We start from the raw sequence: 15,003 nt of genomic DNA on the forward strand, positions 1-15,003 counted from the left end.
TTCGGCCTGACACACTGCACGTTGCAGTGCCATTCATTTCAATGGATCTCCAATGCACCTGCCGTCCGCAGTGTGATCGCCTGCACCGGAACGCGCGGTACTGAAAAGCCCTCCGTTACTGTGCGATATTAATTTTTTTTATTTTATCCGATTAATCGAAGTTAATAAATCGGCTAACTAATCGATTATGAAAATAACAGTTAGCTGCAGCCCTATTAACGCAGTACATACATTACACCCTGCACATTATAAAACATTGATCTTTGATCATTTAATGTTCTGCTGTGCTGGTAAGTCTAAAGGGCACAGTGCACATTCATGCATTTCTAGTAAGTGCATCTTCCACAACGAATGGTATGGGATGTAAAACACGCAAAAACATCAAAAGCACACCCTGATAAATTAATTAATCAGGGGTGGGAATGGATTAGAAACATAAAATGTTACTGAATTTACCTTAAGGCCTCATTCACACTGCCGCGCATATACGAGCGTACGTGCGTATTGTACCATATGCAACACATGCAAATAAACACGTATGGAGCCGTATATTTGCGTAGCGTATATATGCGCAAAAACAGAATGGAACAGAGATGCGTCCGGGCAGAATATTGCTGCGTATTTACACGCACATACGCGTGTTTACGCGTATACGCACGTACAGCACATTAAAAATTCCATTACGAGTGATGCCTTCTGGGATTGCATAGAGTGCACGCATATACGCATATACGCGCATAGATGTGAATATACGAAATATACCATTTTGCTTGCGTTGTGTGTGAATGAGGCCTAGGAATCAGCAGCGAACATGACAAACATTTTAAGGTTTGTGGATGAAAGGGGACACATAGTAAAATTGCTTAGAACGCCCGGGAATTTTAGATTGGGATGCACCAATACTTTTTGAGTACCAGTGCCGATACTTGGCATTTTCATGAGAACTACCAGGGTTGCAGAGGTTGCAGCTGGGACCTGGCTCTGGTGCTCCACCACTGTCCTGAAATCATCAAGTCTGTATTGTTTTAGAAAAACTGTCACATGACAATAAACAAAAATGTATCAGTACTTGTACTTGCAAAAATGGTATCGGTGGTCCCTTTATTTATATTTATAAAAACAAAATCATACATTACAACAGAGATGTACAAATCCCAGGAGCCCCGTATTCTCCTTACCAATGGCAGCTGCCTCCTAACTTTGAATTTTTCTCTAGTCTAGTCCTGGAGCTCAAAAAGTATCTGTACATCCCTAATTTTAGCTATAGCTATGCTGACAACAGCAGAATTGATAACAAAAAAACTGGCATCAACCGCACCATGTGCTACTGGTTCAACATGTGAATCTTCATCATTCTTGTCAGAACATGTTGGTGGTGGCCAAGAACTAACAGTATGTGATCCATCTGGTTGTGAAACATGAGGCAGGGTAGACATATAAGATTTCATATACTAACCTTGATTAAGAAATCAGCAGGATCAAATGCCAAATGCTGATATAAATGTATCCTTCAATGGCAGCCCAAAGGACATACAAAAAAGATAACCTACGGACATATGTGAAATAACCTACACCACCCGCTAACAGGTCCTTGTTATCTAGTCTCTGCTGGACTGGTGAATGTTGCTGGGCCACTGCCTGATGAGGTTAGGCAAAGGTTGTAGCCAAATGGCCCATTCTCTTATTTTTAGGTGCATCACGCAAATTTCTCATTGTACTGCTGACAGTTATAGCACTTGTCAAAGCGGCTAGTGTGTCAGCCATTCTCATTTCCTAACCTTTGGTTGAACTTCTACTCATCTTGCTTACTGCTTGTCAGTGAATGGTAATGTTATGCTTTCAGATGTCATCTTACCTTGGAATATGGCCGCATTTTGAATGATCAGGAACTTCAGCTTGGCGCTAGCGGTCTGGATGAGCTGCTCCATGTTTACACGGGATGCTACCTGATATCTGTCCTCCATTTTCTTAGAGCAGCAGGTTGACGTTTTTGTGACACAGACTTGGAGATCTGATCCTGAAAAATATTACCACAAACAGGTGTCAAAAAATAATTGTCATAAAAGTGATTCTTACAGTATTATTTGTTCACTTTTGGATAGAGTAGGGCAGGTTACAACCCCTGCGAGTTGTTTTTGATGTCCGAGACCTGTTGAGATTCTCTTCACTTCTTGTCCTGTTGTCAACATTCTCCCTGAGGCAGGAAGTGAGGAGAAGCTTCAGAAGGAGACAAAAACTCAAATAAAACACTGGGGGGTCTGGACTTGCCCCAACCTAATAGAATCTTCTTTTTTTTTTTAATGTCACTGTGAAGCTGGTCATACACTGGTAGGTTTTTCTTGTACAAACATTCATATGGAAAATCTCATCTGAACATTTTATCATATAGCAATCAGAGATTTGACGCATTATATTTGAAGTTTCGTTTGATTTCACCATTCAGTGTTGTAGTTTGCCGAATGAAAACCATAGTCACTGTAAGAATTTTGTTCAAACAAGAAAAAAATTTCCACCCGACTCACTCGATTTTTTTCCATCACTATGGTCAAAAATGATCATCAATTTGACCCCATTAACTATTTAAAAAATATTATTTTTTTAAAGTAATTTTACTGCTGTTTGGTCAGTTTTAGAGTGAAACTTTTTCATTTTACAATTAAAAGTCAGGGGTGCCAATTCAGTAATGGATTTAGCAGCTATTTGCAATGCAAACAGTTGGTGGTTTATTTTGTTACCAGTTTGCTTTTCTTTTGCTTTTTTTTGCATTTAAAGTCTCTTTAATGTCCATCAGTATTTATACTTATGTTTGCAGTGCTACTTTATTGCTCTATTGGAGGAGCTGCAGAAAACCTGGTGTTTTGCAGGGGTGGGGAGTATAGGTGGGTTGAAAAAGACTCTCTCTGTTTTCAGTATAAAAACATTTACATTTACATTTAGAATGTCAACCATCTTAAAATATGACCCCAAGTGTGCTGGTAAAGTAGTATATTATTTTAAAATTACGAGCTGAAAAGAAAAACAAAAATGTAGAAAACAAAAATCAGTTAACGCTGGCTACACACCTTAAAATTCTTTAGATTTAACGAACAGCCATCTAGTGAAAGGATCTACCCAAATGAATGCGCTAGAAGTGTTATTTTAAAGCAGAATTTTACACACAAAAAAAGTTATACTCACCTTATCCTAGGTGCCAGCTTGTTCTTAGACCGGTCCCTGGAGCCTCTCTCCCCCTCTGCAGCGGTTCAAGGTCCCATAAATCATCACATTCTATACACTGTGTATAGAGGATGCTAAGGAACATTCCAATGCTGCAATGTAGGAGGAGACAGGCTTCAGAGACCAGAGAAGCAGGCAGCCGCCTCGGCGGTTCAGGTAAGTATAACTTTTTTTAGCACCTAGACAAAAACAACAAGCAGTTAACCCATGCAGTGTGGGTATATGAAAGCTGAGTACCAAAAAAACCATAGCAGGAACCTTTATGGCTAAAATATGGGAGCTGTTGTCACCGTATATACTGTCTTTGGTACTTAGTGAGTTACGGGCGCAGAAGTATACAGTTGTTAAGAATCTTAACTTGCATGCTTGTCTAGGTCAATGACTTGCGGAGTAGTAAAGGAAGGATAAATATGGCAGTCCCAGGACATGGTTCTTTTAAAAACAGCCTAAAAAATCAGTAGCTATCATATTTTTTCTCACAGATTCACTTTAAGTGGTTTGGGGTTTTTTAACCACAGAAATAATTTTTATCTAAAATTGCACTAGGATTGTTATACAGGATTTATAGAGCGCCAACAGTTTGCGCAGCACTTTACAATATAAGGGGAGACAGTACAATTACAATTGAAGACAAGAGGGTTAAGAGGATCCTGCTCGTGAGAGCTTGCAATCTAAAAGGGAGGGGCAAGTGATAAAAAAAAGGTAGCAATTGTGTGGGGATGGGTTGTTTGAGAAAGTAAAAGTTTAGTTGTTATTTAGCGGTGGGAAAAGGGTCCCTGAAGGGCTACGTTTTCAGGAATCCATCAAAGACGGAGGAGTTAAGCAGGCCATACATTACTTGAATATGCTGAATCGGCTAAAATTCGACCAGTGTGTTGTCCTGTTACCACCCCTCTGTTTAACAAAATTTGAATATTCAAGGAGCTGGTCTGAAAATTCTTGGCCAAAGAGTGACTGCAGCCAATCAGCATAAGTCGCTGTTCAGTTATTCAGATAGGGGCACACCTGCATCTATCAGAATAAGATAGCCCAACAGGGAGGATTCATCCATCTACCCCATTTAGTGTAGATGGAGGAATCAAGTGAATGAGAACGGAGCCCAATGGGGCTGAGCGAGAAAAAAGAAAACACTGAGTGCTTTAGCCATACAAGTTGGGGTAGGAAGTTCCAGAGGATGGAAGAGGCACACCTCAATTGTAAGATTAAAGGAGAACTATGGGGTAAGTGTTTTTCCCCATAGTTCTCCTAAGGGTCACGTGAGGACATATACTAACCTCCTCCCGTGACCCAAAGCTCAGTATATCGTGAGCTACAGCTTGTGGTATACTGAGACCGCCGCAGCTGGGATGGATCACAACATTACTGTCGAAAACCACCCAGCTGCATGATTGACAGCTGGCTCTGCCTATCTAGAGGCAGAGCCAGCTGTACACGCCCCCTCCCTGTCCGTTTCGCCAGTCAGCACTGGAGGATCGGAGAGGGGAGGAATCCCTGCAATGAGCCATGAGTGACAGTCACGGCTCTCTGCAGGGACATGATCGAGAAGTGAGCGAGCGACGGTATGTGTTCGCTCACTTCCCGATCTATAGAGCCGACGTGTGACAGTTTAATTGTCACACGTCGGCTCGAACTATGAGGATGAGTGATTTTCACTCACCTCATAGTTCTCCTTTAAGGATTGGATCTGTCTATAGAATGTCTCTACAGTAAAGTGGACTCTACATTAAAATTTCCACGCTAGACACACTTACAGAAAAAAAATTGTGCCACTTTCTGTAGATGCTGGTGATCCTGGGAATGGGATCATGGAAAGGAGATCCTGGGAAATCTGAGGGTCCCAAATCTTGTGAGACGATTTCCCCGGCATTGTGAAAAAGAGTATATTCCGGCCAAATTTGGGATCCTACACCATCCTAGGACACCATGAGAAGGTCTAATTATGTCACCCTCCCCAAGGCAAGCACGCCAGAAGCTGGGGTGCCAGTTATTTTTTATATTTTGCTTCCAATGTTATCTTTGTATTGGTTCAATTAGAATTTTAGATTCACGTGTTGGAGGCTTCAGGGTAAGGGTGACCTTACATTTTCATGCAAATGCCATTCAAATAGTATACAGACTGTATGCTGAATAAGCATTCCGCAAAGAAAAAAAGAACTAAATAAACTGCTCCTCAGTAAAGTAACAGTTACAGAAAAAACTTCCATTATTTTTTGTACATATAATGATCTTTTCATGAGAAGATTCATTTTTTACCTCATGATGATTAAATTGCTTTCCATGGCTAATTGTTCCACCACTGAGGCATTCATTTAACACCCCCAACTTGCCAAGTGCCTATATAAATAAATAAAACAGTAGGCCACATTTTTCCTGTAGGTTCAAGATTGCAAACACAGTATGATCACAAAAGGAATTAGATAAGCATCGTAAAAAATGTGCCTCAAGTATTCTGTCACCATAGTAACTTCACAAGTTCAAATAATCATTTAGATTGTTTAAAAGGTACAGCTCCGCACAGACATCATAAAATACCCAGTTGTAGTGAGTTACACTGTCTAATTGGCCTGCTTAATAATTTAACATAATATTTGCTTGATTTTTTTCCTATTTAATTAAAAGCTGATCTTCTCTCTGGAGTTAAATATTTCAAAAGTTCATGCAGCTGCTGAGAAGGTTACCTCAAGTTCTGCTATGAAAAAAATGCTTCTCTTTAGGCCAAAAGCTATCCAAGCACTTTCAGCCAAAATCTGACTTTCTTATAAAAGGTACAATCGCACGACTTAAAACTTTCAACCATGTTTGAAAACTTTGGCTGATCGTATGATTATTGCAAGTTTAGTGGCGTTTCCGTAAGTCAAAAATCGTACGATCTACACTGCTCATGCGCAAACGAAAATATGTGCGGTTGATTAGCGCAATTCGCCCAGGTGCTTTTCTTTAATTACGGCTAAGTGAACCTTGCAATAATCGGGGCATAATGGGGCCGCCGTACGACAATCGTACGGCGGTTCGATCATCGGACGAAAAGTGTCATCCGATAATCGTAATGTGTGTGGCCACCTTTAGGCTTTGCTCAAAACACGGCTATAACAAGGGTATGGCAAAGGATTCTGACTCCTATCAAATCCCCCAAATCAATTAGTAAAAAAGTGTGTATGTACCCATTGTTGGCTGTTGTCAAGTGTGGTATTGTGGTAAGGATGGCGGAATGTGGAAAAAATGTTTGGTTAATGGATGCCTGTTGCTTGTGTTGTAAGGGTGATCCAACTGCAGGTAGGGCACTGCGTCAAAAAACAAAACCTTTAAAGAAGGACTCAAAGGGAAGTCGTTATGTTGAAACTGGAGTTATTTAAACAATCCAGCTGCACATACAGGAAAATAGCCTTCTGCAAGGAAAACCAAGAATCAGGCACTATTTGGCAGCCAATTACATTCACAATTGTGAGGCATTGGACATGTGGCCTTCATCAAAGGATCTTAGGTAACTTCCAACAAATCAGTAACTCCATCTGAAAGGTTATCCTCTTTATGGGGAGTGGCCATGTGGCCAATTCAATGCCATGAAATCAAACTGTCTGGTACTGAAATATGCCTGGTTTTTATTTTTTTCAGGCTCTTGGAAATGATTTTCTTGTACGAGGCCAATGGATTTCCCAAATGCCTCATAATTACATTTTGAACACAAAGCAATTCTGACCATAACTGGCACACTACTGGAGTCGCTCATGAGTTTTACAAAGACCCTTGTGCACAGTGGATACTTTCAGGCCTTGTTCACACCGAGCGCGTTCCAGGAGCAGAGCAGAGCAGTTACAGACCGGATCAAAACTGCGTCCAATGTATTCCAATGGTATTTTGCGCTCTATTTCACAGTGTTCAGTTCCAGAGCATGTAAAAAAAAAAACTGCAGCAAACCCTATTTTACCTGTTCTGGAACGCATGCAAACACATCAAAAATGCATGCAAACGCCCTGGAACGCACTGAAAGCCCATTTTAAACTAAAAAAACAATTTTTTTTAACCAAAAATGCCCCAGAACGCATCAAAAACGTGGCAAAACACACTGCACTGCATGTCAGAAACTCATGCAGATCTGGTCTGCATTGGTGTGAACAAGCCCTAAGAGTCATTACTGGAATAAGGGAACAAGACCTGTAATAAATTCAATTTGCAAAATTGTTGCATATTTTAAACTCATGTAGTACGGTGCTATACAGTAGATTAGTTTTTGGTCTCCATCAAATCATCTGACAGCCTATGTGATCTTGTTGTTTCAGAAGACCTATTCCATAAAATGCATGTTTTTTGTACTTTGCGCTGTTATTGATTAATAAACTGCCAAGACATGCTGCTTGTTTCCAGATCTTCCCAGGAGTCAGAGACATCTCCTAACACCACTATGGGTTTAGGGATCTATAAATCCTCGGTGCAAATAAACGTTTTGTCTCTAACTCCAGGTAACTAAAATGTTAAACAAATGTCTTTCCCCTTGTTATCCAGCAAAACACTCAAATTTTCCATCCGAAACTCTTCCGGCTATATCCCTCTCTACTGCGCATCATGGCAACTTCTGGTCAGAAGCGCATAGTGTGCAACGGTTATGGTATGTTGTGCTTTGGGACTATAATTCCTTTGTCCTTATTTGTCCTATAAGTCCTTGCCCACCTGTCCATACTGCGCATGCACAGCCCTATGCACGGCACTAAAGCGGGCACAACAAAGACCCTTGCCACACTGCGCATGAGCATCCTATGCACCGTGTTCCAGCACACACAGAATTGGAGGGACCCATATGGGAGCACTTACCCTTGTAAGTGGAAATAGATAACATTTCAACTTCAATAGCTAATCCCTTCATGACCTATGACGGGATAATCTCGTCATAGGTCGTGATTACGGGATAATCTCGTTATAATGAAGTCTGAAGGGGTTACACAGAAAAGTCGCTGTGAGTCTGTTCCGTTTTGTAGAGCCAGCGCCCGGCTTTACAGTAGAAGCAATTCTGGCAGCTCAGCTGCCGCCAGATCACTTCTACAATCTGGTAACCGGGCCGCTCCCCCCCCACCCTGACACCCCCGCCTTGTTTCCTGGGCTCCGCTGCCCCTCCTACTGGCCCAGGATCGGCTTGCTGGGTGTCGGCGGGAAGCTGGGAAGGCGAGCGGAGAATATCCATTCGCCGATCTCCTCCCCGTAGACCAGGAGCGTCGCGTAGTGCATCACTTCCGGTCCCATAGCTGTCAGTGCTGGGCTCCTGAAGCCCAGCAATAAGCTATTGAACTACGATCTGCACTTCAATAGCTTATTTCAAGTGTAAAGGTGACACTGGGGTCTTTTGGACCCCCAGCATCACCTTAAAGAGTACCTGTCACTGCCATTATACTATCACATGGGGGGGTGTAAGCCCCCCTAAGTGCCCCGCTCCTGCGAGCATGCGCGTTGTCACGTAATCACGCATCGGGTGCGCCTACATACGAAAACGACGATTGCGCTACACGTTGGGTATCGCCGCGCACGCAGAGCAATAAATGTAGGGCCAATAGTTACACGTATCTCTAAACTGATGACCTGTGGGGGCTTTAAAAACGTCATGTATGGACTTTTTGGGGTACTGGATTCTGTCACAGAATCACGGTCGCACACAATTTTTAACCTGGGCATGATGGGTATCTATTTACTCGTTGTAACCTCATCTTTTATATTTTACCAAAACAATGGCATTAAACCCTCAGATTTTTTTACATAAAACAATACGGTAATGTGTGCCTTACTGTAATCCATGATTTAAGTGCATTTTTCACTAAATGTCTGGGTCTGATAATAAGTTGCGCTAATGTCGTGCAACATAAAAATTTGCAACTGCTGCCTTTTTATTCTATAGAGTCTTGGCTTTCAGAAAATATATAATGTTTGGGTTTTAAGTAATTTTAAGGCCTAAAATGTGAATAATAACATGGGTGCAAAAAATGGGGGGAAAAAGGCCTTGGTCCTTAAGGGGCTAATTATGCTACAAACAGAGATCAAACACAGAAAGGGGCCTGGAAGCAAGCATCAATGTAAGGTATGCTGCTACATTTCATTTTCCTCAGGGAGGGTTTATCAATTTAACACATGTCTATGGAGACAGACAGAGGCAACTGTCTCTCTTTAGGAACCAAATCCCTCTTCCTCCTCAGTCGTCCCCCTATTTGGTCTGATGCACAGATAGCTATAAAAATATACTATTTAACTTCCAAAAGTGTTATTCAAAACTAAAACCTTAGGTTGAAAGGTGTCTCCCTGTCTTATTTCAGATAGTTGGACGGTATGGGCACAGGGGAAAGAGAGTGAAGTGCAAGGAGAAGTCATAGTAGTCACTATGGTCGGACTTTGATGCAGCATATTTGATTATTAGGTTACAAAGATAAGTGTTACTTACACACTGTGCTCTCACTCTATTATTTCTTGCTTGCTGGATTTGCATAGCAATGTTCTTCTAACAAAAAGCCTCCTGGAGAATTTGTGGTATGAGGAGTGTTAAACTAAAATTAAAAAGATATATATCAAAGGCACACTACTTGTTAAAAGTGAAACAAACAATCTGTTGGGACCTATCTGAGGTGACAGAGGTGACAGAGGTGACAGAAAGGACCAAATCATTTAGAAAAGCAAAATTCGGGACTAAGCTCAGAATTTAATTTATCATTTCGTTTCTGTGTACAATCTTCCGTGGGGACCCATGAAGGTGGCCAAGTATAACCTATTAAATTAAAAATATGTTAAAAATGTAATCAGCTAAAATGGAGCAATTTGTGAAGCTCCCTTTAAAATAATAGAGGGCAGGCATTAGTATTCCGATAATAAGATCTTAGCGCTGTGAAATATTTAGTCTGTGCCTTCAGCTAAATGTCTTTATAGTTTGCACCTATTCACTGGAGCTTTTTGGTAAAATTAGATTGTAAAGGTGCTCAAACAATGAAAGTTAGCTAGAAACCCTAAAGAACATTTGAGAAATAAGAAAGTTCATTACCAAAAATCCATAAGGACACATGCAACTAAAAGTGCTTAAATTAAAATGTTAATATACTGAACACTGTACTCTAAAATACTGATCAAATGTTGTGGAGCCCACATTCTAAAGGGCATATTTATAAAGCAGTGAAAAGTAACTTTCACTAAACATTCACTGGAGTTAAGTCAATCAGGGTCAGCTAAAACCCATCCCACAAGAAGAATTATCTGCAGAGAATGTTTGGTGAATTTCATATCCATTGTTTTATAAATATACCACCTATAAGGATCCTATATAAGTGTAACTCTTGTTAGTAAACTATATTAATCTTAACAGTTTTAGCCTTTGTTTGCAGGTTTATACCATCCTCAGTTCTGAAGAAATATCTGTGTGTTTCTCCATGTCCTTTCTCAAACCGATATCTGAATGGGGGCGGGCAACCTAAAGTAGGGTATACACGGTTAGAATTTCGGATGAAAGAAGTCGCTTTTAGAACGTTTGCATATATATATATATATATATCAATTAGTATGGTGCAGTCGACAGCCGAAAACAACAATCTTCCGAAAATTTTTGATGGAGCATGTTGGAATTTTTTTCTTGATCCAACGACTTTAAATAAAAGCAAAAATTAAAACAAATTTTGAACGTCAATCGGCAAGTTTCTTTTTCCAGTATTGAACATTCCGACGGTATTTTTCGTACGAACATTCGTGCAAAAATCTACCCTTGTACACCCTACTTTAGACTGGGTTCATACCTTTCCACATGTACTATTCATATGCATGTTCATGTGTTCTGCACCACTTTGTTGGGTTGTGTCAGCCATTTAACCCTTCCACTGCTGGCCCCTGCCTCCCATTTTTTACCTTAGGCCAGACTATTTTTGCTATTTTTTACAATTTTTACTATTTTTCACTTAATATAATATATTATATATATAATCAATTAGTATGGTGCAGTCGACAGCCGAAAACAACAATCTTCCGAAAATTTTTGATGGAGCATGTTGGAATTTTTTTCTTGATCCAACGACTTTAAATAAAAGCAAAAATTAAAACAAATTTTGAACGTCAATCGGCAAGTTTCTTTTTCCAGTATTGAACATTCCGACGGTATTTTTCGTACGAACATTCGTGCAACAATCTACCCTTGTACACCCTACTTTAGACTGGGTTCATACCTTTCCACATGTACTATTCATATGCATGTTCATGTGTTCTGCACCACTTTGTTGGGTTGTGTCAGCCATTTAACCCTTCCACTGCTGGCCCCTGCCTCCCATTTTTTACCTTAGGCCAGACTATTTTTGCTATTTTTTACAATTTTTACTATTTTTCACTTACAAAACATTAAAATAACCTCAAGCTTTATATTTGGTAACGTACAATACGCTGTGCAGTGAGTTGCAATGCCATTCATTTTAAAAGGCACCCGATGCACTTTGCAACGGGGGACACAGAGAAATAAAAACCTAACAGAGGTTTTTTTTTACAAAATCTTTATATAAAGTTTTCACAGTTTTCCAAGGTTATCACAGAGGGGGGAAGTTAGGAGTACAAACAATGATACATTAAAAAATACAGAAGAAAAAACACAGGTTACAACATTGGTCCCACACGAGCCCATGGGGGCAGGGTGGGGGGCACAATGTAGATTAATTGAAGACATAAATATCCAGTATAGACCCTTATGGTGGTTGTTGGAAATATAAGCGGGGACCCTGGAGGTAGCCTCAGTGGGGGTTAGCAAGGAGATGTGAGTGGGTCCCCTCGCCGGAGTTCCACAGTGTAGATGTGGGATCGGGTCTCATTCCTGTCTGAGAGCAGTGCAGTAGCGGGGTTTTGGGGAGATAGGAAAGAAGAAAATAAGAGGGATGCATGTCACAGAGGGGTGGGAGAATAACAGAGGTTTTGACTTTACCGCTCTGTACCCAATACTAGAAAAAAAGTTTTAACTGGAATTGGGTTTTAAGTGCCCACAGAAGCACAATAAAAAAAACCACAGCAACAATGAATATTTGTGTATAAAGAGGATCATTTCACTTCCTTGCCATAAGGCCTGTTCACTCATCCTTGCTTGAATCCGCATGCAGTTACTTTATACTTTTCGGTAGCACTTATACACACACAACATAGCTCATTAAAAGCACACTCTCAAGAACGTTTAAGTGTTAAAAACACTCAATGTATGGCACAAAGGTTTCTGTACATTGTCATTTACATATGTAGGTATAAAAGTGCGCATTGACAAAGTCAAGATGCACAAGGTACAATTTTTATGACAATTTCTGATGACATAGGGGTCTATTCATTAAGCTGCCGAAGGATCTAGCAGTAGCTTCGGCTGATCCTTCGGCTAGCTTCGGCCCCAGGACCACTTCGGTTAAGTAGAACCGAAGGGCTGCTGTACAGGCTATTCACTATAGCCCGTACAGCTCCCGAAGTCGGCTGAAGGCATATGCCACGGATCGACTGAGCCGAGGTGAAAGCCTAAGCTGGCCGAACGGCCAGCCGACAGCCTGCTAATTACTGCAGGGCGGAGCCAGCCGTCATCTTATGGCTGGCTCCAGCCACTTGCACAGGCAGATCAGCATCCCTAGTTACCAGGTAACCAGGGACACTGATCTCCAGCTATTAGATAGCAGCTCCTGGCTGCCCGGGAGAGAAACACTTTCTCCCAGAAAACCTTTCCCTGCTGTTTTTTTCTTCTTCTGACAATCGAGCCGTTGGCTGTCGTCAGAATAAAAAACAAAACAAAAAAACAGCATAGGAATGCTATTGCAATAGCCAATAGCAAACTAGCTATTGCACCCGCCCACTGCTGCTGTCAATCAGCAGAGGGGACCTGAAGTTCTCCATCAGGTCCCCTCTAGTGATTGACAGCAGCAGAGGGCAGGTGCAATAGCTAGTTTGCTATTGGCTATTGCAAAGTGAAATCTAGCTATGCATTCCTATGGTGATTTTTTGTAAAATTCTAATGGCAGCAGAACCGCCCGGCCAATAGAAAACAGTTGGGCGGAGCTATCAGTCACTGCTAGCTCCGCCCAAACGTTTTCTATTTAATTTTTTACTACTTTTGTAACTGTTTTTCTATTCTGCTCGGTACCACTCGTCAGCATTCGGCTATTCAATCACTGCGGTCCGGCATCTATCAGAATAGGCCGAACAGCAGCGAGCATGTTGGGCCAACCCGAAGCCAGCCAAAGGCACCCGATGTACGGCTCAATTCGCTTCGGGTCGGTTAGTCACTCCAAAAAGCATCAGTCACTTTTCTGGAACTGGGGAATATCCTTCGGCTCTGCACCAGCCGGTAAATCCAAGGAGACTTGTATGGCCTACTGTTATTTTACAGATTTCTGGAAATTAATTCTGACACTGTAGTTTCTGCCTCTGAATTTCTGCCTCTGGTCACAGACACTAACAAATCCCAAATGTTAAATCTTCAGTAGTATCTAGGACTGTTCATATAGTATAGTAGTAGTGTAATGGATCCCTGCCATCTGCGCATGCGCAACCTGCACGTTCCCGCACTGCTCGGGAACGCGCCATTCCGCACATGCGCATCAGCAGTAGATTACCAGCACAAAAACGCGCCATTGCCGCGCACAGGAAGTGACATCACTGGCCCTATATAAACCCAGCAGCAGTACCACCATGTTGCTGGTTTATCGTCAGCTAATCCTTGTTCCAGTGTTTTGTGATATCTTGCTTGATCCTTGTGACCCGGACTTCCTCGACGAACCTTGAATTCTGCCTGCCTTGACCTCGGAACTGTTATTTGACCATTCTTCAGCCTAACCCCTTTTGTACTGGAATTGCCCGCTTGGAACCTGACCTCGGCTCGTCTCATAGGATTACGGCTTGCACGGTGCTCAACACCACTGGCACTCCTGCCACTTGTTGTCCCGCTGGGCTCTGTTCCCATCATCAGAGTCTCCCAGGACACAAGGTGCAAGGGAAGCCTCCTCTCACATGCGGTCTCCCAGAAGGTACGTAACAAGTAGTATCCATATTACAATAATGCTTAGGCTAGAGTAAGAGAGTTGAAATCCCTGTCATCCCGTTGGAAAGATGTCCCAAGATATAACAGGAAATTACAATAAATAGCTGAGGAAGTGAGGGGAGTTCCCTTCTTAGACACTGGAACGAGTGTCCTCGTTAGTGTAAAACTAATTTTAAATGATAAAAACGCACAACTGTATTGTACTTACAAAAAGTCGGTAGTAAAAAGGCATGTAGAAAACAATGGGATGTCAAATCATCTAGCAGCGAAAGTCTGAAAAGATGTGCAGCATCAGCGTCCACTGCCCCTCTGTGGTCTCAGAACCTCATGGTTCTGAGGAAGGGGGCGTGCCGCAGAAACATATAAACCGAGACCACACAGGGGCAGTGGACGCTGATGCTGCACATCTTTTCAGACTTCCGCTGCTAGATGATTTGACATCCCATTGTTTTCTATATGCCTTTTTACTACCAAATTTTTGTAAGTACAATATAGTTGTGCGTTTTTAGCATTAAAATTATTTTTATACTATGGAGGTGCTCCTTTTTGTCTCTCAGATTGAAGGTCCTTTGACCTGTGGGAGCTGCCTCTTCAGTGTGTTCGTTACCATTGCAACTGGACGATATTGCACGTGGAGGCGCAGGTATTGTTTCCTGTCAAGGGTCCACATTGTAATGTTTTGGTTTTTTTTTTAACAGGTAAATTAACCTCACCTATTGCTCTGGTAACAACTTAAAATATTTTGGAATTTAAATTATTTTCTGTCTCACTGACAATTAAAAACTAACATTACT

At 41.5% G+C, this 15,003-nt stretch overlaps 1 protein-coding gene across 1 annotated transcript in view; it reads right to left on the bottom strand.

Annotated features, from left to right (window-relative positions):
• GPC3 (glypican 3) overlaps positions 1-15,003 on the bottom strand; it is a 365,721-nt gene that overhangs the window by 328,277 nt on the left and 22,441 nt on the right. Inside the window, exon 2 of the mRNA XM_018565397.1 lies at positions 1,856-2,017. Within this exon, the coding sequence (XP_018420899.1) occupies positions 1,856-2,017 (162 nt within the window). The remainder of the gene's footprint in view (positions 1-1,855; positions 2,018-15,003) is intronic.

This window comes from Nanorana parkeri, unplaced genomic scaffold (genome assembly GCF_000935625.1).
Source record: "Nanorana parkeri isolate BGI_ZX_2015 unplaced genomic scaffold, ASM93562v1 scaffold841, whole genome shotgun sequence".
In the NCBI taxonomy this organism is placed as follows: domain Eukaryota; kingdom Metazoa; phylum Chordata; class Amphibia; order Anura; family Dicroglossidae; genus Nanorana; species Nanorana parkeri.